The sequence below is a fragment of the Poecilia reticulata genome, linkage group LG16 (assembly GCF_000633615.1).
Source record: "Poecilia reticulata strain Guanapo linkage group LG16, Guppy_female_1.0+MT, whole genome shotgun sequence".
In the NCBI taxonomy this organism is placed as follows: domain Eukaryota; kingdom Metazoa; phylum Chordata; class Actinopteri; order Cyprinodontiformes; family Poeciliidae; genus Poecilia; species Poecilia reticulata.
Window position 1 is genome coordinate 6,345,213 of NC_024346.1, and position 23,921 is coordinate 6,369,133.

Sequence of the window (23,921 nt, forward strand, 5' to 3'; positions counted from 1 at the left end):
AAAACAATTTCCGCTTTAATAGACAGGTCATGGTGGCTTGAAATAAAAACCTTAAAACTAGAATTTCATTGTAGTTTATTGGGGATATTGTGGTACAAACGCATAGAAGTGAATATCTGTCGAAATAAAACATGATTTTCTACTTTTTTCATAATAGAAATCTGAAAAGTGTGGCCCTCCTTCACTCATTTACTGTTGAATAAAAATCTGTAAAATTAATTGGCTTCAGAATTAACCTAATAGAGTCGGTTTGTGCACATTAACATGTCAGTTTTGATTAATTAACTAAATAAATAGATTTTAACATGGAGAAAATTTAGAATTTTTTTTTTTTAAAGGTTCCACTTTTGACTCCACGTTTTGTTTCTGGTACAACCAAAATTCAGACGCACACAGAGGGTTAATTTAAAAAAATAAAAAGGCTATTGTGCTAAAAGGAAATAAAACATTGATGGTGTTTTATTCAAGCATAAAACACCATCACTTTGCATCAGTCTGATGGTTGAATGACCTAAATGGCAAATTAAAAACAAATATATTTGTCGTTTAGTTCATATAAACAATGGAAGATTAGAAAATAAAAAAATAAAATTATGAGAATAAATTTGTGTGCAAATAAAGTCAAAATAATACAAGAATAATCTTGTAGAGTTACAAAAATAAGGTCATAATATTCTGACTTTATTCTGGTAAAATTACACATTTATCTTCATAATATCATGCCATTATTTTCATGTTATTAAACTTTATTTTCATATTATTTTGACTTTTTTCTTGTACGAGTTTCTTCTTGTAGTGTTATGACTTTATTTTCATAATTACATTTTTTTTTATTTGTATTTTTTACTCGTATGGCTCCAATACTTTGTCCTACATGTCTATTTATTCAGTATATTTTCAGCAAAAAAGTGTTTTTGAATTGAAAATGCTGCTTATTTTCTATATTATAGCTTTGGATTAAAATGTGATTAATTTCACTTAATTAATTACACACCCAGCAATTAACTTGATTAAAAATTTTAATCGTGTCCCTTTACGACTCCATACAAAAACAGCTTTTCTTTGCAGACCTCAGCAGGAGACAGGAGAGTTTTAAAACGAGGCTTATAATAAAAATCACACCAAGCTTTGAGCATCTCACAGATTACCATTATGATCACCTGAAAATGGAAATTTCAGGCGAGTTTAGCAAATTAAAATCAGCCAAAATGTTTGATTTGTTGTGAAACCTACAAATAAAGTGACAAAAAGAAAGCTGCTGTTGAAAGAGAGTCATAAATTATGCTTGCATGTTGACACAATGAGAACAAAAGTGCAGCAAAATGCAGAACAATCCCAAAAATAAAAAAAAACTGTTTGAGGCTGAAAAAGATCCAAGACCTGCAGCAGGATGATAACCCGAAACATTTAAACTCCCACAGAAATCCAAAGCTGCACTGCAAAAATACAAAACCATGACAAGGATTTTCTGTCTGCCTTTTAGTCCAAATATCTCAAAACACTTAAAATAAAACAAAACTAAGTTACAAGTAACTTTTCGGCAACGTAAATAATTCCTTAATATTGATTTTTAAAAGTACTTATTCCACTGGCAGATTATTTTTACAAGATATTCTCCCTATGTTATAGGTAAAATAATCTGTCACTCATCAATATTAATGAATTGTTTATTTAAAACAATCTATTACATTTTGCTTAAAAGTTAGTTTTGTAAGTTAGTTTTGCCTTATTTCAAGACAAAAATACTTGGTTAGATTGTGTGTTTTTGCAGTGAATAACAAAGAGTCATAAAACTAAAAATAGGAAGGAAATGTTAGTGTTGCCATAAATGTGAAAGTGAATGATTCTGAGGTCAAACTGAACATTAATCACTGAAAAAACAGGTATTTTTGCCCTACTTTTTATTGCAATTATAGTACACTTGAAATACAACAACACTAACTTGCAAGCAACTTTTCAGCAAGATATGGGAGCATTTTAAGTAAATATTTCCTTAATATTGATTTTAAAAAGTTTTCAAGTGAAAAAAAATTGTTTACAAAATGTTACCAAGAACTTTTGATCCAGCTTCTGATTCAAATACCTATATTTGAAATAAGATAGAACAAACTTGCAATTAGCTTTTCAACAAGATTAAGAAGTTTATTTCCTTGATATTAATTAAAAAATACTGGTTCCACTGGCAAGTTATTTCACTTATAACAAGACATTTTCCCATAATAATAATAATCTACCAATGGAACTAGTACTTTTTAATTAATATTATTAAGGAATTATTTACTTCAAATAAGCTCCTGTATCTTGCCGAAAAGTTACAGCTAAGTTGGTTTTATTTTATTTTAAGTGTACTAAAGTATTTGCACTGGAAACTAGACCCAAACAAAAACCTCAAACTAAATGAATCCTTCCTTTCAAATAGCCTGGAACATTTCTGTGATAATGGCTCCGGATCTAAATTTAACCTCTTCAGGAATTACAGCATCGCTGGTTTCTTTTCTTTCTTTCTTTCTTTCTTTCTTTCTTTCTTTCTTTCTTTCTTTCTCTCTTTCTTTCTCTCTCTCTCTCTCTCTCTCTCTCTCTCTCTCTCTCTCTCTCTCTCTCTCTCTCTCTCTCTCTCTCTCTCTCTCTCTCTCTNTCTCTCTCTCTCTCTCTCTCTCTCTCTCTCTCTCTCTCTCTCTCTCTCTCTCTCTCTCTCTCTCTCTCTCTCTCTCTCTCTCTCTCTCTCTCTCCGTGTCTTGTCTTCTTCAAAGAGCATCTGGAAGGAAAACAAATCATTTCACTCCTGGATTTAATAAAACGCGTGCCAGACGTGGAATCCGGGCGTTCCATTTCACTGCGCTGATAAAAGATGAAATATCGCTAAGGCTGCATTAAACAGCCATCCATATTACAGCAGACTCATGACAAACTGTTAGCCGGGTCTTTGGTACCTGCAGGGTGATGAATGTGGGGTCAAATTAATAGTTACATGCCAGGACAAGACGTGCAGCTAGTTTGAAAAAGTGATGCTGCTTAGAGGAAATCATCCCAAAAAAAAAAAAAAAAAAATCACTGAAAAGATTTGTAGCCCGAAGAGAAACAATGAAAGCTTTACAATCATTTTTAGAAAAATGAAGCATCTAAAGCAGTGTTTGTAAAATGTTCAGGCTGAGGATCATTTAATCCAATTAAGAAGCACTCACAGACCACCTAACTTAAAATTTCCCTGCAGTAACACATCTTAAAAAATATACAGCCAGAAATGAAAATATCAGTTTTTTTGACCACGATAAAACCATACAAGTCGAGGACGTTTTGAGTTATTTACTGATTCTTAAAGCTTTCCAGTGATGTCTAACACGTGGAAATTAAAAAAACAAGTTGTTCTTTTACAAAGTGCTGTGTGAATTAATAACATTTTGGGGCTATTTGTAATTTATAAGCACAATGAAATTAATACAGACTAGAGTTGCTTTGGCAGAAACAGAAATCATCTTCTGCGCCAGTAAATATAAAAACAATTCACCCATCCTGTTGTATTTATCTATTTATTTAATTCAATTTAATAATTTTTTATTCAATAAAAATAACTGATAAAAGTAACAATAGCCGATGACGTGCGAGCAGAGTATTATAAGCAAGCGACGTCGTTGGAAACAAAGAACAGTTCTCACCAAATGAGACTCGTTCACAGCTAATGAACGACACGGATCCTCCCTTAAGGTTTGACTTTGCTTCCTCCGATCTTGTCAGTAATCCTGGCGTTGTTTTCTTTCCGCTGGTATGTTCTGATTTTCTTTTAAAAGCCATTTATCAATCATTATCTTTAAACACAATCCGTTGCTAAGCTAGCTGTAGCGTCTCACTTTGAGCTGACGTCACGGTAAATAAACGGTCGTTTACATGCAGTACCTCACAGACCACCAGGGGGAGCCCGTGGATCTAAAGACTGAAAACAAAATTAGATGCTGGCATTTGTTTAGCCGTGGACCATAAATAATAATCCATGCTGGTGTTTTCCGGGTTCCTGAAACTGGCTGATTTATTTATTCCAAGAGGCAGTTTCATCCCTCCTTCATGGCTTCCTTCATGGCTTCCTTCCTGCCACAGGCAAAGCACGCTGGGAAATCCTCAGCGGTAAACAAGGACAGCTCAGAGTCTGCGTCTCCTGTCTGTGTCTCGGTGAATTTGTTGTTTTGAAGGTGAACGTTAGTAATTCTACGTGTTCAGACTGTAAAATCAAAAAATGCTTAATCCACGATATTTGTAGCTATATAGTAAAATTGTCACAATTCTGTTGTCAATTGAGAAAAGAAAGGCGGAAACTTCCATACTTTTTACAACTATTGGTTCACCTGGTAAGGATGAGTAAAATGTCTTAAAATAAATTAATCTTTTGTTGTTTTATTGGGAATCTGAGAGGGAAATATTTAGAAAATATTTTTTTTCTAACTTGTAAACATGTGTATCCATTACACAAACATTAGGTCAAATATTTTTAAATCTTTCATTGTGAGATTCTGAAACTAAAACAACTTTATACCAGAATAACGACAGTGATATTTAGAAACAAGCAAAAAAGAAAATATGGATGAGTTTGGAGGGGTTTTAAGTTTGTACAGGTAAAAATGTAATCTTTGATCTCCAGGATTGTCAGTGTTCAGGTTTTATGCATCATTTAGGACCTTAATAATGCAACAAAAGTCTGTTTTCTACAGCCATGTATTGATTTTCCCAACTGTTTGTGTCTCTTTAGTTGATTTCTACAATGTGTTTCAGCTGCTCCACCTTCTCATTTAGGTGAAGTTGCACAGCAGAGAAGATTTTTTCTCTACTATTCGTTGCGTGTTCACTTTCATGTCATTCCTCCACTGAACAAATCACACAGATTGGACACAAAATGCCTAAAAATGGAAGGATTAGGACCAGTCCAGTGGTTTTCCAAAGATGTTTCAGAGTGGGCTCCAAGCAGCTTTCTCCAAATTAGGTCTCTCTCTTGGTTTTGGCTTTTTTCACTGGCCCTAAATCCTGCTGACTGCGTTTCTCTGCTCAGTGATCGTCTTGTAATCACACGTTGGATATTTGAGAAATTATAGAAAAGAAAATTACTGCATAGAAGAAAAACGTATCTTGTATGACTGATTTTCTTGTGTAATTTATTTAGCCGGTGCAAAAACAAAAAGCAGTAAAAACGCTTACTAAATAAAAATTTCCATTCCACTGCTCTGCTAATCCTGTTTAGCTTTGTTGTATAGACATATTATTCTTTGTTTTCCATACTGCGTCTACATTCAGCTGCTTTCGCCTGCTAAATATATCTTTGTTTGGTCCTCTCACAGAGCCAGGCCTTGGCCCACTACAAGGGCACCAAACATGCCAAGAAGCTAAAAGCCCTGGAAACCCCGAAGAGTAAGCTCAAAGGCTCAGCGGTCACCAAGGAAACGGCCAACCAGGAGACCGCCAAGGGCATCAACACCTTGCAGGTCCCCAACGGCACAGACAGGAAAGGTCTGTGTTTTCCTGCCCTCCACACATTCCCCGACACACGCTCCATGTGGGCTTTATGCAGCTGCTGCACCTCAGCAACATTAACCTTAAAATGCACTTATTCCTCCTGCCGTTAGTTACACAAGCTCTTAAAATTCACTGGAGGTTTTTTTGTACTTCGATTTGGGTTTCTGCTGCTTCTAAAAACACTCCAAGCTCTTTAAAAAAAACGCCCAACCGGTTTTTGACAATGACTTAATGTTTTCTGTTGTCCTGAAAGTGAGCCGTTTCAAAGACTTTCGGAATGTAACGTCACTACTCAGCAGGCACTGCCCGTTACCTAGCAACCCCGGTCCATCACCTAGCAACCCAAGCTGAGTTCCAGCACATTTGGGCAGCTAGTTTTACCCAATGTGGGCTGTATAATGGCTTTTGAAAGCCATTTTGAAATTAATGAACATGTTTTGTTTTGACATGTTGCATGTTATTGTTTGCATCCAGAACGTTTGCGCATGGAAGGAGAAAAGACAATTTTTTTTACAGGCCATCTATAGCTGCGCTGCCGTGGTAGAACAATTCCTGTTATCAAAATGAAACCTGGAGATGTAGGTATTATTAATTTAGTGCAGTGCGCCACAGCAAAGGGAAAAATAACGCAAAAAACTCTTTTTTTCTTCTTTATTCTCCCTTTCACAGACTCGTTTCTATAGCAGCTGACTGACAACGGCACTAATGTCTCAGGATTCAGCTCCATAAAACAGGCAAACATTTCACACACAAAGAACAGAACCTTCAGTTTGTTACAGTCTTAAGTTTTCAGGCTTGATGTTTATTTTGTGATAGATTAGCTACCGCAGCTAATAGCTAATCTAACAGAACGGTGGTTGATTAGCTAATTTAAGCACCTGCTGAACTGATGATCTGTTAGAGCTGGTGTTTAGGTCTACTTTTTTTTTTTAACTGAACCAAGACACACCAAATTCCACATCACATCAACATGATAAGGTTGTCATAGTCAAGCTAGCATAATTTACCTACTTCTCTTTCCCTTATGTTTTCTTAATTAAAACCTCTAGTTGTCGTAGTGTTGACAATAGGTAGCAAATCTCTGAAAAATACAGCACCAAGTTCACTTTTGCCTGAACTCTAAAGGCATAAGTGAATTCCTGAAGCTAATAATAAACAACAGAAAGGGCTGAATCCAAATGCACTAAAGATAAGAATAAACCAAGAACTAGTACACAAAAGAATGACGTAATAAGGCAAAATTGAAGTAAATAAAGAAGAAATAATCAAAAAAGAAACAGCTTTCACTCTTTTTTTAAGGAAATAAAAACCTATGAAGGCTTAACACCACCCTTTGTTTCAACTTCCATAACTGAGAATACCAAAAGTTATTCTTTTCTGTGTTTTTATCCAATGTGCCATTTTTCTAATTAAAATTTTGGCAGGTACACATTGTTGCTAGCAGACGCTAAAAGTGTATATTTGTGCTGTTGTGTGCAAGCAGTGGCGTAAATCCTGTGATGTTGTCCAGGTGTTTGTTTCATGGTTATGTCCTGGACAAAACACGCATTAAATGGTTTGCAAAAAATAAATCTTTCAGCAACTGATGGGAACCAGATGCTGATTATTCGTTGCTCTGAGTTGGCAACAAATTGCACTGCTGATAAGTCCTTTTCTGTCTCCTCGACGAACATATGTGAGGGATAATATAATCTTCTCTTAGTCTGCAGAAATTATGAAAGCTGGCACTTTTGACTTTGGAAATTTAGAGAAGAAGCAGAGGCATGAAGATGAATACTGTTGGCATTTAATGCACAATATAAGTTGTTTTATTCCATTTTATAGAGAATATTTTAGAGATTTACATCCCTCCTATAAAAATGTCAAAGCTAATTTGTGCTTTCTGGATTAGAACCTTGTACTCCCACGTAGGCTGCACTGTTACTCAATTATAAGATTATGTTTTTTTTTGTTTTTTTTTACCAAAAATTGAAAACTACATTTTCCATTTGTGGTTTCTAAGACCATTTCTCATTGTAACAGAAATTTACGACTGCAGAACAGAGCTGAAGTGATGCAGATTTACATGCATGTTATTAATGAGAGTGTCTCTGTTTTTGAAATACAATGGGTCTGGGTTCCGACTCGGTACAGGACGTTCTATTCCTTAATCCTCAGCCAGTTCTCTGTGGATTTATAGGTGTGTTTGGAGTCCCTGTCATGTTGCAAGGTCCAGTTCAGCTTCAGCTTTATTTATTCATCTTTTTGCAGATAGTGTCACTTTTTCCTTAGACCATCAAATGCACAGTAAATTTAGTGGTGGATTATATTATAGTAAGATGGTTTACAACAATAAAGCATCCCAGATCATGACACTCCCACATCCATGTTTCACTGTTGCTGTTAGGTTATTTTTGGACAGTTTCCAGACTGGCAGGCATCCACCAGCTAATCAAGATCCAGCTTGTTTGTCTTTAAAGTCTGGTTCATTTTGGGGAGGTGTGAACATATAACTGAACTCTGTTGTGAATCAAAACCTCTGGTGTGCCTAAAAACTAAGGTCTCAGTTTGGTGAAGTTAATTTCTCCAAAAGCAGGATGTGGACTACAGAGCAGGGCATTCTGGGTAAATACAACCAAAATAGACTGGATAGTTTAATGCTAGTGGGAGAAATGACTTGTGGTTTTTACCAAAGACAAAAGACAAATCCTAATAAAATCTGACGTCAGCCCATTGTTGTCTATTTTATGTGAAAAAGGAAGTTATCCTCAGTGTTTTCTTTTAAATGATGTCTAAAGGTCCAACTGCACTAGCTCTGTCAAACCAAAACAGCGATGAGTAACGTCTTTAAGACTTCTTAATTTGAACCGGAGCGCGTTGAAATCGATGGAAACAGAAATCTCAAGAGGTGATGAAAAGGAGGAGAAACAAACAGAGGAAGAGGACAGAGTTGGCCGTAGGAGCTGCTGGTGTTTTGCTGCTGCTGCCTTCAGCTTCATAATGAAACAATGAATGACACTTACCTCTGACTGTGTGATCCGGTAAGGGGTTCTATTGCTCTGTGTCCGGTTTGATCTTGGTCCGTTGGGATTGCTGGTTTTGCTAACAGTTTAGCTCTGTTAGCACTTGAAAGAGCGTCCAGTTCTGCCTGTCTGTTTTGTTCGTACAAATGACTCAAAGTCTTCTGGAGAGAAATGTTGAGATGCAAAAATGTAGGTCCTTTTTTTAAGTTGTGTTCCACTCCGGCTCTTGCACTGCGTTCTCCTTTCTTTCATGTGGGAAATTACCCAGATTCGTCTAAATTTTTATTTTATTTTTTATTTATTTTTTTTATCACAGTGTGGCATTACCTAAAATTACACCAGTCAAATGCAATACGATAAGCAACTACTGGGGTAAAGTTAGGGGGCGTTTACACGACAACAATCCAATAAAAACGGCACTTTTGTTCCGTTTTTGTTGGATCGTTTACACGATAACGTTCTAATTACGATCTGTGTTTACACAGTAACGGTACACATCGAAAACGTGTAATGCTCTCGCTGCGCCTAGTTGGTGCTAGGTTCTTTGAAGCTTTGAAAGTGCACATGTTTTTTTTAAAAAGTTGTACTTGAAGGCATGTGGATTTGCGTGAGAAAACACGCATTGTGTGCGTCTGATTAGGGCGCATACAGTTGGAAAAAGTGGGATAACTTTGCCAAAAAACCTTGTTTGAGCTTTCACGGTGTCTGTAGCGGCCAGGACTGGAAGCTGTTTATTGTTTTTACCTCGGAATGGCCAACAGTCTGTTATTCCTATATCAATTTGATAAAATAGGAGTTCCCGCACGTCCCATATCCGTGTCCTCTGTTACCTTTTTCAGCAGTTAAAACAGTTTAATCCGTTGCTAACAAGTCGTAACTTGTTTTTCCGAGCCGCCTTCAAACGCAACATGAAAGCTGAGACGCTCGCGCTGGGTTTACACCTGTGAGGCAGCGAAGGAGACCTGCTGCTGCGCAGGTGTGTGTTAGAATCATGGCAGCAAACCAGCAAAACATAAATAACTTGGCACAGTTTTTTCCCCAAACTAACCGACTGAGTTGAGTAAAGCTGTTGGATGCAGGTGATGATAGCTAAAAGATGACTGGCTAATATCAATTCAGCACGTTAAGCTTGTTAACAAGTAGCCTGTATGCTGCTGGTGTTGTTGTCTATGTTCAGCAACGTAGATTCATTTTGTCCCCCCAAAATAAGTCGGTGCCCCTCCTGTTAAACTCGTCTGGAGCCGGGGCTGGTCCTGGTCCGTAGTTCTCTAGATAAGAGCGCTTAATAAGCAGCCGTGTATTTTGCCACCTGGGTGGAGCGGAGCGGTGAAGAGACGCTGAGGGAACCGAATCTGATGGGGAAACAGTAACACCAGCATTGTGAGTAGTTTCTTCTTCTGTGGATTGTAGGAAGCAGCTATGTTTTGCGTCATACTATGCATGAGCTGAGGATTCTCTGGAAGAAAAGATCCGTTTTCTAGGTTTACACGACAATGGAAAACGGTACGTTTCGGAAATATCGCACTCTGGAACCCGTTTTCAATCTGTGCCGTTGTTAGAGAAAACATTCGGTGGTTTCGTGTAAATGCACACTACAAACGCAACAAAACTCTTCCGTTTTCCCCCGAAATCGTTGTCGTGTAAACGGGGCCTTAGCCTAGCTGTGTTTACTCTGTAGAGTCCAGTGCAGAATGGACCAAAACGCGTCACCAACCCATCGGGTGAAAAATGCCGACCTCCATGGGTGACAAATATAACAAAAGATGTAAATTTCTGAAGTAATTATGAGTTTTGGCAAATCACAAACAGAAATTTTTTAGTTCATAGGAAAATTACAACATATTTAGGCCAACAAGTAAAACTAGTCCTGAATCACTTTAAGCAACTGTGAACATAATAAACAGATAAAAAAAGGAGCCATAATAAGATGACAACAAACATTAATCAGTTCATTTCCTTAAAAAAATATCACCTGCACGATTCTGTAACACAGACCTGAGATCTCAGGAGCACAAGGGGGGGGCTGGTTTATCGCAAGCAGTTCTGGTTAATGAATATTAATGTGCTCACATGTCAGAAGAATTAATAGTCAAGGCGGATAAATGCTGCATTATCAGAACGGCTGAAGTGTTTCACGGGCTCTAATGAAAGTCTCAGTTTGGTGGTGGAGTAATGGCCGCAGCGAGAGTAGGTGGAAACCACGGGGAGGCACAGCTCTGCTGGCTTTTATTGAAGGAGGATTTAAAATGGCTTGTTTTTGCTCTTAAATTCATGAAAATTATGGTGTTAACAATGCTGGCTGATTGCTCATTTCTGTTTTTAAAAATACGTGTGATTGTGCCACACAAATAATACTCTGTTTACTTCATTTCCCATTTGAAGTCTTGTTTTTAAGCAAAGAAACTTGACAAATGGAGTCAAATGCAAGTAAGGCTGTAGTTTCCCCCCCTGAATTACAGGAGGGGAAAAGCTTTAAGTTGTCCAAATCACACAGAGCCATCAGAGCTGTCAAATTAAGATTATTTTGGCAGTCAGCTACACAGTGTAAGTCATTATGGTGAAACACTGCCATATTTGTCAAGAAGCTGAGCACTGCTTCTCGACTTCTGCTCCTCACAATGTGTTTGGAATCACTTTTTATTCTTTGACAGACTTCTTCCAGTTGCAAAAAAATGTAAATTAAAGGGAAAATGGGGCAATAGACACCGATAAACTGACTAAATTACTCATGAATAATGCATTTTCACCAGAGCTAAGTTTGTTGGGAAGCAGTCCTTATTGTTTTCTTTTGCTGAATTCTCACATTTATTTGCTGGAAATAAATGTCTGTCGCACGATAAGCAAAACTCAACAGCTTTATTGTTATTAAATGACTTTAGACTCACTAAGACTGTCGGGTATCTTTCAAATGCTCCTGCTTTAGAGAAAGAAAGCTCCTCAAAACGCCTGAAAAGCTGTAAAATCATGGAGAAAGTTGAACTTTCTTGCTTTTGTTTTAGTTGCATTCCCTCTTGAAACATTTTGCTGAATGAAAATCACCAAAGCAATTAAAAAAAAAAATCTAAAAACGCCCGAGGTGATCTTTCTGTTGGTTTTCAAAAAATTTTAAAACTTTTCTGAAACATAAATAACGTTTTGAGTCACTCAAACAGGAAGGAGTGATGACCATATATGGATTACGACGTATATTACAAATCGACATGTAAATTTTCATTTTTTGGACTTTTGGCACTGCCTTATGAAAACTGCTAGAGCAGCACAATATACAGAAAGGTTATTATTAAAGCATTTTCGCTGTACACAACGTGCCTGGACTGCGATCAGGGCCGGTCCAAGCCTTTCTGGGGCCCGGGGCAGATTTTTATTTGAAGCCCCCAAACCAACACCAGATGATCCATCATTCCTGAGCTGCTCTGTGTGTAACACATAGCTACCATCATTAACATAATTTGTAATTAGCTCTCATCGTTCATTTTAGCAAACAAAAAAAATCTCGTATTTTGAAATGCAGAGCGATATTTAAGTGGAACATATTATTTTAATCTTTTGAAAATAACATCAGGTGATAAACACTCAGTTTACCGTAAACAAGTAAACTGTTTACTGTAAACAATTAAACTGTTTACTGTAAACAGTTTACAGTAAACTGTAAATGTATACATGCTACTTTAGTAGCACATGTATACTAAATGTATACATATGCTATGTATACATTTAGTATACATAGCATACTAAATGCTATGTATAACAGCATTTAGTTTGTATTATTCAATGTTATTTTATAAAAAAGTACTTTTTCAGTATTAAGGAATTATGTACTTAAAACAAACTTCTGTATCTTACTGAAAAGTTACTCGTAATTTAGTTTTGTCTTTTTTCAAGTCTACTAAAATATTTGCACGAGAAACCAGACCAAGATTACTTGGTAGTATTTTGTGTTTTGCAGATTTACCGTCTCCATTAGCTGCGTCTCTCGTTACATCTGTTCCTTTGCTGCTGGCTTTTAAATTCATTCTTCTCAGAAAAGTTTAAAATGAGGACATTGTCGAAGCTTAGAAGTAGCTTTCAGTGGTGCCACTTCATTGGTTTGTGGTCTAAAACTTATAAAAACATGCAGTAAGAGGGCCGTTGTCCAGCCAGCCGCTTCAACGCTCTGATTCTTCATCACTGAAGGTGCATGTTGTCTGAGCTGGATGAGCGTCTGCTCAGAGAGGTGGGATAAATGACGCGGATGACTCAGCAGCAGCCTGTTAGGTTTGAGTGTTCGTGTCCTTACAGCAGCACCACAGAGTAGAGGTTGAAAGAAATGTCCACAGCGCATCCCTCCATCTCGCAGTTCCAGCCCAGCGCCTGAGGAAATGTACCCTGATATTAGCTATTAAAGAGCAGATTGTCAGGGGAGCAGCGCCAGCAGCGCCGACTCAGCTGTGCAACGCTGCAGCCAGGCAGGAGCTGCAGGACCGGCCCCACGGTTCCCGTAGCAAACAATTAACCGGCCTACCATTAAATGTCAATTAATGGTTTATTACATTGAAATTAGTTCCAATTGATTCACTAATAACGCCCGGTAGTGCAGGTAGATGACATCAAGAAAATAGATGTCAGTCTGTCATTTATCCAGAGGCGAGTAGAGGACCGAAAATCAGCTGAGAGCAGAATCACTTCAACATATTTTTACTCAAATAAAAGTGAAAAAGTCTTTGGTAAAAAGTTTAAAAAGTACTGAGTAACTGATCCAATTATCAATCATTTAATATTCAAAAATTACATCATCAGACGGACCAAAATATAAAGTTAAGTGGAAATGTTGGTATTTTAAGAAACAAAATTACAATAATTCATATAAGTAACAAAATAAACTTTTTCCAAATCTGTTTCTTTCAGTAAAAAAACTTATGAAACTTTAACAGAAACTGCAGGTGTGTCTGTGTCTGATGAAGTTCTGGTTAAAACATGTTTGTTTTTCATTCAGTGGGTAGAAAATACAGAAAATTTACTCAAGTAAGAGCAGAAATACTTTATAATAAAATTACTCTTCTTAAAATTTTATTTTCTTATTAAAAGAAAGGGTTAAATTTTTATCTGGTAATATATTCAACATCAGATTAATATGGTCATTTCCTGGTAACAGAACTGATTGCCAACTAAAATCAGAAGGTGAGGCAGATTTATGCTAAATTAACGTAACAATTATTGAACAGTAAATAAAAGTGAGAAGGAATAAAGTCAAATTCAATGTTTTTTTTACAGGAGCTACAGATTGTTGGTTAAATGAGTGACTGCATTTAATGGAGCAAAGTTTTAACTTCCCTTCAAGAGAAACAACTTTGTGTTATTTAATATAAAAAAAGATTTCAAACAGCTTTGAAATCTTTAAGAAGATTGTTGATCAATTTATCCTTAAAAGACGATCTGGAAGATAAATGTGAACATTTCTATTTTAAAAACTGACATAATTAGCAAAAAATGAAATAATAAGAGTCCCGGAGGCTGGATGAAATTTGACAGGACTCTGGGGGTTTGAGGAGTTCCTGTCCTTTAAGTTGTGACAGGTTATAATAAAGCGTCATCATTTTAATTAAAGAGGCTAATCCGGCTTGAATGGGGAAGGTAGTCAAACCCTGGGGGAGTTTTGTGATTGTCTGAAAGTTTAAGCAGAGTGGAAGGATTTCTTTTCCCTCCTCTAATGCTAAAAACGGAAAAAACACAAAATCTTACCAAGTATTTTTGGCCTACTTTTTAGCACTAATATCTTAGTACCCTTGAAATGAGACAAAATAACTTACAAGTAAGTTTTAAGCAAAATATGGAAGCTTATTTTAACTCCTCCTTAATATTGATGAAAAAGTACTAGTTCCACTGAAGAGCCGGCCCAAGGCATATGCGAGTTAAGCAGCTGCTTAAGGCCACCACACCAGCAGGGGGCCCCCAAGAGAACCAATATAGGAATATATGTATATAAAATAGCACTAAATAATACATACACATGGAAAATATAAGATGATGTGAGCTAATTACAGATGCTAATGGTAGTTAGCATGTTACACACATACAGTAGATTAGGGGTGATAAAGCATCTGGTGTTGACTTGTTGGTATTTGGGGGCCTCTGAATGAAAACCTGCTCAGGGCCCCAGAAAGTCTCTGTCTGACCCTGTTCTGTTCTTCTGTGTTAGTCTTCCATCCATCCATTTTCTTCCGCTTCATCCGGGGTCGGGTCGCGGGGACAGCAGCTTACCATATAAAATCCTTGCTGATATTTAGTGTTTTGGCAGTGAAGGAGCCGTCAGGTGAGGCGTGTCCCATCTGGACTGGGCCTGTCCAGGTTTATTCTCCCCGTCTTTGTTGCCTTCGGCGTTCCCTCCGTCTCAATTCCTCCACCTTTAATTACGTCCCGTCTTCGATTACTCGCCTTTAATCTTATCTCTCTCATCCCCACCCAGTTTTTTTTTTCTCCTTCAGACTTGTTTGTTGGGGCTCAAACTTTTCTTACTTTCCCCGATCCATTTACCTCTCCTCCGCCTCCAGAATCAATCCTCTTATCTGTTTTCCTTTCTTTCACCTGGTTTCCATCTCCTACGTCTTTATCCCGCTACCTCCAACCCCGCTGTCGGCGCTGCGCTCGCCCTCACCATCTTTAGATTGATCACAGTCATTACCTCCATTAATGAGAGGGGATTGAGTTCTTAACTGGGCCTTGCCGAGCCCGTTAGGTCACACTGACTGGGGATATGGATTACTGGAAGATCCCCAGAACGCGGGTCGTCCAAGGCCAGCCAAAGTACACTTTAATCACCTGCCCCTCCAACATCAAATGGCTCTTTAATGACGCTGTGGTGGACGGGTTCACCCCCCGACACAAGGGCAAACACTCACACCGGCCCGGTTCTGGAGGAAGTAGATGGATCTGGACAGCGGCGGTCCGTTTCTGATTATTACTCGTTTTCCTTTCATCTTGCACGGCTTTTATGTTCAGGTTAAATATGAATGAACTGTAGGATAATGTGAGGTATGTGTTATTATCACCTGGAAGAAATGTGAATAAAAAACAAATAAAGTTCACTATTTATCAGACATGAAAACACTGAAACCAGAGGAAAAGTTCTGTTCATGAGGTGAAACTGGTGTGTTTTTACATTAGAGGTGACACAATTTATGGATCAGAGTTAACAGTTTATTCCTGGAAAATTCAGTTTCTCAGAAAATTAAAATATCATAAATATTTCATTATGATAAGTTAAAACGAGCTTCCATTATGATGATTAATATATTTTGTTTTCATAATCTGTCTTATTCATTATTTTTGGTTGTACGTAAGTTTTTATTTCAGTTTTTTGTTTTTAAGTTGTTTTTGATTACAGTTTTATTTTTAATATTTATTGAATCTTTATTTTTATTTAAGTTAATTGTTCTGTGAGCTTGCATTGTTATGCCATTAACGATATATTATATTGATGTCTCAAAACAACAATGTAATCATTTATTGGGAAAGTTTATTGTTTGCTATTGTAACATAAGATGAATGAAAAGCACAGAAACTCATGTTACTGTTTCTGGTATCATGAGGAAAAAAACGGGGCTCGTCACATTTATTGGCATCTGTTATAAAGATGTGAAACCTTAAAGGGACCTGTTATACAAAATTCATGTTTTGCACGTTTTACTTCTATTTCGGTCTTATCTTCATCTATAAACAGACCAAGCACTTGAAAAAAAGTAAAAATAAAAAAAAACATCTAGCTGGCTTTCAGACAGAAGTTAATGTGTTTTGGTGTCTGGAAAATGAGCCAATTTTAAAATGTAACATCACAAACCAGTTACAGCCCGTTGGACAGTAACTCCAGTGAAGCCCAGCCTGTTACCTAGCAACTCAAGCTGAGTTCCAGCATGTTTGGTCAGCTGGTTTTACTGCTGTACAATGGCTGCTGAAAAAAGCAATTGTTTTATTATTGATTTATCATCCAGAAACCACTTGCTGCATTATTGTTGGTTGTGCAGGAGGCGCCACTTCTGTTTTTCAAAGATGTACAAATTTACAGATTTACTGTACAGCACCATGGCCATCACCTTTTGTTTTGAAGGTTTTTTTGTCTTTCACAGTAAGTAAAGTTTGCATCAGTTTAGGTTAACGTTATTGTGAAATTCAGTTTTTTATTTTGAAAGGCTTCATGTTTGGATTCCAGAAGCACGGATCAATACAGTTTCAACAGTTTGTGGCTGCTTTGATGGAAAGAAAAAAAAAATATTGTAATAGGTGATTTTTAAGTTTGTGTTTTATTGCTAAAGAATTTTTGTTAAATTCATGCAGCTTTACATGCGACCGTCACTTTTTCAAGGTTTCTTCAAGAATGACAGTCAGATACTGAATCTGTGTCCATAACAGCCAACTCTTCTTCTTCTTCTTTTTTTTTTATGTGCTTCAAATGTGCCAAGATCTTCTATCAAAAAAGAGAATATTAATATCTAAAAAGTTAGGTTACAAACTTAAAGAGAATAAAAAACAAAAAATGTCACCATAATACAAAATTTTTTTAAACTTGCGTCTGAAAAGTTGAACATAGAAATGCATTAAACGACCTGAAAACTCATGTTTTCTCTCCAGTATACTGGGTTGAAACCAGTGAGTTATTACCAGGCCTTGCAGAACCTGCTGACATGTTGAGGAGGTAATTCTACCCCTGCAGCCTGTTACTACGGGGCGGGAACGCGTATAAAACATGCAGGACACTGGGCCCCTGATGGCTGGATTTGAAAAGCTCAAGAAAAACTCCCCACGTTGATTTAGATGCTTTTTTTTTCTCCAGCTGTGGATCCATTTGGGGTAAAAAGTATGTGAATCCCTGAAGTCTGGCTAGAAGTCGTCTCTTTTCGCTCCTAAACCGTGAAAAGTTCAGCGGTAGCCCACAGGCACAAAAACCCGCCTGGCTCAAACCGAACCCAAACCTTTTCCTGGGAATCGCACTCAAACCTGGCAACGCAGCGGCAGAGAAGCAGGTGTGATGGCAGCCGGATGGGGACAGCAAGCCTGACTGAGTTAATCGCTGTGATTTCAGGCTGTTTTGATGCTCGGCTCAGCGCGGCCGCCTGGGAGTCCATGGCTGTTAATTGTAGGAGCGAGGAGGTCATTGGCGGCCTGCTAACCGTACAAACATCAGTCAAGGTTAGCAGTGTCAAATAACCACTTTACTAGAATTTAAGGGAGCTAAAGCTTTACAAAAGTATGTGACTTTTATTAAAACAATATATGTTTTTATATTGAAACTATCACTGTCTTTACCGTTTCTTATGAGACGATCTGAGAAAAGATTGAGTTCCTCTGCCTTCTCCCATGCTAACTAGAAACAACCAATCAGAGCAAGGAGGCGGATCTTAGCGCTGTCAATCACCCTCCGTGTGGCACTGCAGCCACCATTGATATATAACCAGCGTAACATCAGTTATGCTACTTATTAGTTATGACTAACTAATGCTAGTCATGACTTGTGTTATGACTAGCATTAGCTATGACAAGCATAACTCTAATCATGCTAATCATAGCTAATGTCATGCTAGTCATCACATTAGTTACACTAGAATTTGGCTAATATGGCTAACTGATATAAATAACTAACTAGATTATGAAAGCTAATGCTAGTTAGCTTAGCCATCGATGATGGTGGAAAAACGGTTTTCCTGTAACTGAAAGTTATTTGGCCATTAACACATTGAGCATCGAGTACATGGGTTGATTGACAGCGCTAAGACCCTCCCCCTGTCTGATTGGTTGCTTTTGGTTGGGAGGGATGTATTTCTTAAAACAGCAAAAGTAGCTCTGGGAGGAGGTTGAGAAAATTGGTGTTTTCACAGATTATCTGTTTCAAAACAAACTAGGAATAGACAATCAATTAATCGCATGATAAATTTTTATTTGTTTATAATTTCCATTTGCTAGATATATCATTTTTCTATTTTCTCTCTTTTTTTCTACCAAAAACCGGATGACAAAAGGTTTCAGTCTGGTGTTTTGGTCTCAGCTAGCCTTTCTTATTTGTTTACAAAGACTTCATAGTACATTTTGTGTATTATGTAATATTTATTGATTCATATTTTGTTTATTTATTTTAGATATTTAAAATGACTTCAGTGTTAAGTGTTCAATAGAATTTAAAGTTTAGCATTAATTATTCAGTTTACATTGTTTAAATGAAATAAATAAAGTCCGTGAGGTAAAATTAAAATAAAATTTAAATCCCCGCTCGTTGAAGTTGAGGAGAAACCTTCAAATGTTCCTCTCATGATATTGGACGTAACAGCTGGAAATAATGGCCTTTCTTAAATCTGTCGGCAGACATCTGCAGCGTCGGCGGGAACACACACGGACACCCAGAGGTCAACGACCACAGGTGCTGCGCGCCACTCTGCCAGCGCTCAATCATACGCTGGCAACGGTAATCAAAGGGCGCCCTTGTTTGAGGTCAGGAGATGGACAGATCCTGTCAGGAACGGTTTGTTAGACGGCACAAAAGAAGAGCAGCAGAGTACAGGGAGAAACGGCATCCCTGCCAAACTTAGTTAAATGAAAAGTTTGAGTTGTTTCAAACAAAATTCCGCTACTTTCCAAGTCAGTGACTCGATGCGAGCTGCTGCGTTTCCTCAAGTAGAAACTTTTTAAAATACTTCCTGTTGAGCGAACTGATGCCTGGGATCGATTGGACCGGACTGAACTGAAGAGCCTTGAGACAAAATCTATTGGGAATACAAAGCTCTCATGACGTCACACACCTGTAGACTATGTAACTGACAGACACTTGGACAGGCAGTTGCTATGACAACAATAAACAAGCCACAAGCTTGTGCTGCGTTCACAACGTCAAAAACGCGTCTGACGTTTCAAGATCGATGCGTGTGCACTTCGAAATCAGACACTAGACATTTCGCTCTGGACGCGTCAAAATCGCTCTAGAGGCGCTTTGTGGCGAGCCGTTGTTTTCTGTTCCCGGTCTCTTTGTACAATGGCGGATGAAATTGAGAGAGTGGCACCAAAGTGTTATGTAGTGAAAGCTTCTGCAATCATAATGGAAGCTCAGATGTCTTTGCTGAACATTTTGTGTTCAGTTTCTATGTGAACACTTTTGCCCAGTGGAGCTTTATTTTGCTAATTTGCAAGCCAAATGCCAGAAATATGTTTGACCTGCCATTTTTTCAACTGCTTCTAAAAACATCCCAAGTGCTTAAAAAAACAAACACAAAACAAAGCAGGTGTTTTTTGGCAAAAAGTTAGTGTCTGGGAAAGTGAGTCATTTCAAAAACCTCCCAGTTGTTAATTCACATTCCATGGGCACTTCACCGTTACCTAGCAACCCCAGCCTAGCCCAGCTCGTTACCTAGCAACGCAAGCGAGTTCCAACACATTTCCAGCAGTTTATTAGGATTTAAAGTGACAAGACGTCCTAAAAAAGATCAGAAAGGAGCTCAAAATAGGCAGAACTGACCACTAAAATATGATGGACATGTTTTGTACAGCATATAGATCCATCCTAACCTGTCCAAGAAAGTGTAATAGGTCACCTTTAAAATGCATTTAATGCTGTTTTTATAATTTGTTTCTTTTCAAACAAATTAAATAAATTGAGTAGACTTTATATAAGAAAGTATAGATCAAAAATAGTTTTAAAATATCTGAGAATACAAATGTTTTTCTATATTCTCTTTTGTTTTTTACACTTTTCTAAACATGGGATGTAATTTACTGAAGCTGCAGACTTGTCTCGACTGCAGAGGAACTACATTACCACTTCGAACTTTGACCTGAAAAAGGGAGTTAAACGGCTCAGCAAAGTATTGAAAAAGAAAAAATAAGTTATTTTTTGTGTTAAAGTATGTAGGAGGTAGATTCATAAGATGCTCTTCATTCTGGTTAAATTTTATCGATGGAGAGAATGGTTCTCAGTGTCGCATGAAATTCCCAAACTGCAGTTTCCTAACTTTGGTGTCGTACTCCAGCCTAAAGTCTTTCACTCTGTGGGGTAAAATGGGGTGTTTCTTGAAATATGGTCTGACTTTATAGCATATTTTTACCATCATAAACCACAGCCTCATTGCATTTTGAAGCAGTCCTTGTATATTCATCCTCCGCTGACTCCTGCGAAGATCTGCATTCAAAAGCTGCAGCGGGTTTTATGATGGAGCTGCAAATTTTATAGCTGGAGTCAGTCAGGTGTAAAAGGAGAGCATTATGGGTAAAAATGCGCCTCGGAGCCATTTCAGGAGGTTAATGGATTGGATGCTCGCAAACACTCAGATAGTAAAAGTAAATATCACAGTGTGTGCGTCTCCATATGTTTATTAGGCGCTCATTCAGAGCGAGAGCGGTATCATCACAAATTTTACCACTTTATTTAGGTAATTTATGATACTTTCAGAAGCCTAATTTATAATTTTCTGCTTGCGTTTCTGATTTCGTTTGACTGTGGCGATCTTTGTTAAACTGTCGCCTTTACAAGGTGCTCGTGGCACCAACAGTGCCGGGATAAATAACAACCGTATATCTAATGGTCCACAAAACCAGCGTGACATAATTCACTATTGATTTGCTCTCCGGGCTCGCGGCTCTTCATTCGGTGACGCTGCAGTGCGGAGAAGTCTGAGGCGTCGGCATCGATCAGCCGGCGAGGAGGAATTTCATTTTTTGGAAACGTAGCAGCCCGTCGCGGCCCCTCTGTATGCAACGGCCGGGACGCGTGGAGTTGTTTTTATGAGTCGAATGTATCGATCCGCTGCCGTCTTTGTTCTTGGAAAATGATATACAAACATTTCTGCCAGGGTGGAGCGGCTCGAGGTGTTGGACACGGTGCGGATTCACAGCTTTACGTTGTAAATATGCAATATCAAGATTAACTTTAGACATGGGTGACAAAGCATTGGCTTACAGCAATTCTTTGAAAACTGCTTCTTGTTTACGCTGCAAAAACACAAAACATTACCAAGTATTTTTGTCTCATTTCTTAGTGCACTTGAAATTAGAGAAAACTAACTTACAAGTAACTTTTAAGCACAAAACAAGTAAATAACTTCTTAATATTGATGAAAACGTTCTAGTTATATTAGTAGATTATTTCTCTTTTATCAAGACATTTTTCCAATATTATAAGAGAAATTGAATTAGTATTGTTTCATCAATATAAAGGAATTATTTACTAAAAACAAGCTCCTATGTCTTGCTGACAAGTTACTTGTACGTTTCTTTAATTTCAGGTGTGTTCAGGATATTTGCATTGGAAACTAGACAAAAATACTTGGTAATATTTTGTGTTTTGCAGTGCAAACAGGAAGCAGTTTGCAAATAATTATTATTTCTAGTGTAATAATATATTTGCACTAGAAACTATTTGGTAAGATAATGTGTTTTTGTGACTTGTATATGCAAGTCTTTCACAATAACACATTTTATTGGATGATAAATCGTTCCAGAAATAATTGCGATAAACGATAATATTGCTGCCTTGAGAACATTTTCAACTAATGTAATGTTAATAATAGAAGAACACATTATAAAATATCAATAAACTTTAAATTCTAATGAACATTTAACACTGGAACTGGAAGACGTTTTAATTATGCAAAATAAATAAACAACACAACAAATAAAATGAATAATAAAGCCTCTAGAAACAAACTGTCCTTCAAAAAACGGGCAGGTTGAGACCAATAAACCAGACTGAAGAACTTTGTTGTCCAGTTTTTGGTAGAAAGAGAGAAACGAGAAGAACAGCAAATCAAGAAAATGGAAATTATTGAGCTCGTTTTAATTTATCATTTGATTAATTGATCTTCTTGAAAACAAAACTACTAACGCTAATTAAAGTAAAAGCTAAATATTTTTTACATAAACATAAGATTGGACATTATTAGTAATGAAACCCCGAACTGAAACCTTTGTTTGGATCAAAGTTTTCGGTTTTGTCTTGATCAAAAAGCCCTGAAGGTTTAAATTTAAAAGGCTGTATCTGAAGGATGCTCACAGAAATGACAGAAATTGGTCTATTTGAAGTTCAAAGCTAAATTTTCTATGGTTTAGGAAGCAGCAGCAATTTTATTTCCTCCACATTATGTTGAATAAAATTAGTCGTTTTTTTCCACAGACTATTATTTTTGCTTAGGGGAATTAATTTCATTACTGCGCCTCATTAGTGTCATCAGTAATAATTAAAAAAAACATGGGAACAAAATGGAAAGAATACAAATATCTCATAATTTATGAATGTATTATTGTTCATTATTTATGGGGATCGCTTCGGGTTTCACTCTGTTAAATAAATTCATAAATGAGGTGAAACTGAGCCTTATGTTGTGCTTTAATTATAAGTAATGTACAATTAGAGTCGGTTTTACTTTCTGTGCCAAAACATTTTCACATCCAATTTCAGAAAACATGAGGAACTGACCATCAAGTTTATTTTGAATGAGACAAACAGAAACATCCTATGATTTGTAAACCCCTTCGTTGATTTAAAACACGCTAAGCTTTTTTTTATTTTTTATCTTATTTGCTCGACATTTTTCAAAAACTGCTGCAACAGGATCAGATCTGTCTGTTTCTTTACACACTGATGCATGTCTGGCAAAGCAAAACAGGAAGATTGTTTATTTTTGTCCTGGAGGGGAAAAAGTCTGATTTTCTCCACTCAGCAGACTCGCTGCACAAACTCTTCTTGGGACAAACCGCATCGCTTTCTGTTCTCTCCAGGCACACAGGAGAGTTTGTGTCCGAGATATTCCCTTTCTATCACTATTTTTTATTTCACATTGGTGGCATTTTTTAATGCATTTCTAATATTTAAATGAAAAATCTGAAGAATGTTCCGATTTTTTTTATCCGATTATTTTGATTAATCATCCAAATTTAACAATCGGTTCCTAAAATAATTGTGGTTTTAGCCCTAAACAAAACATAATTTCCACTTATTTTCCCACAGATGCCACCTCTGGATCAACGGCTTCCCCCCTGATCAGACCAGCGAACCCCCCGGTGACCCCAGCTGCATCCTCACCTGAGCCGCTAAGCTCTCCGAAAGCTCCAGGTGACGCGGCCGCCTCCGACGCCACCTTGGCTTCCCACGGAGAGGAGAAGCTGCCGAAAACAAACTCGCCCTCGGAGACGCAGGCGGAGCAGAAGGCCGAAGCCGAGACGGAGACGGACACGGAGACGGAGGAGGAAAAAGCCCGGCGCCTCCTTTACTGCTCGCTCTGCAAAGTGGCGGTCAACTCTGCGTCACAGCTGGACGCTCACAATACTGGTAAGAAGAAAAACCAATATAGAGACTTGATCTACTGCATGAGGAACAGTTATTTCTAATTTCATAAATAAGATTTAGTCTTAAAGAGAGAAAAATATCTCAAATATAGATTTTTTTAAAAAGTTTGTTCATATAAGAAATGCATATGGTCA

The 23,921-nt window shown here is 37.4% G+C and overlaps 1 protein-coding gene and 1 long non-coding RNA gene across 4 annotated transcripts in view; one reads left to right on the forward strand and one right to left on the reverse strand.

Annotated features, from left to right (window-relative positions):
* znf385d (zinc finger protein 385D) overlaps window positions 1-23,921 on the forward strand; it is a 105,720-nt gene that overhangs the window by 71,898 nt on the left and 9,901 nt on the right. For 2 of the 3 annotated variants that reach the window (XM_008430995.1, XM_008430994.2), the window contains exons 4-7: window positions 5,319-5,487; window positions 17,548-17,654; window positions 18,822-18,876; window positions 23,449-23,769. In XM_008430995.1, the coding sequence (XP_008429217.1) occupies window positions 5,319-5,487; window positions 17,548-17,654; window positions 18,822-18,876; window positions 23,449-23,769 (652 nt within the window). The remainder of the gene's footprint in view (window positions 1-5,318; window positions 5,488-17,547; window positions 17,655-18,821; window positions 18,877-23,448; window positions 23,770-23,921) is intronic. The other variant, XM_008430996.2, reaches the window with a different exon arrangement.
* LOC103477710 (uncharacterized) lies at window positions 2,698-3,732 on the reverse strand. The gene is made up of 2 exons (XR_535687.1): window positions 3,654-3,732; window positions 2,698-2,755 (listed from the first exon to the last, which is right to left on the reverse strand). It is a non-coding gene; the product is annotated as an uncharacterized LOC103477710 (long non-coding RNA).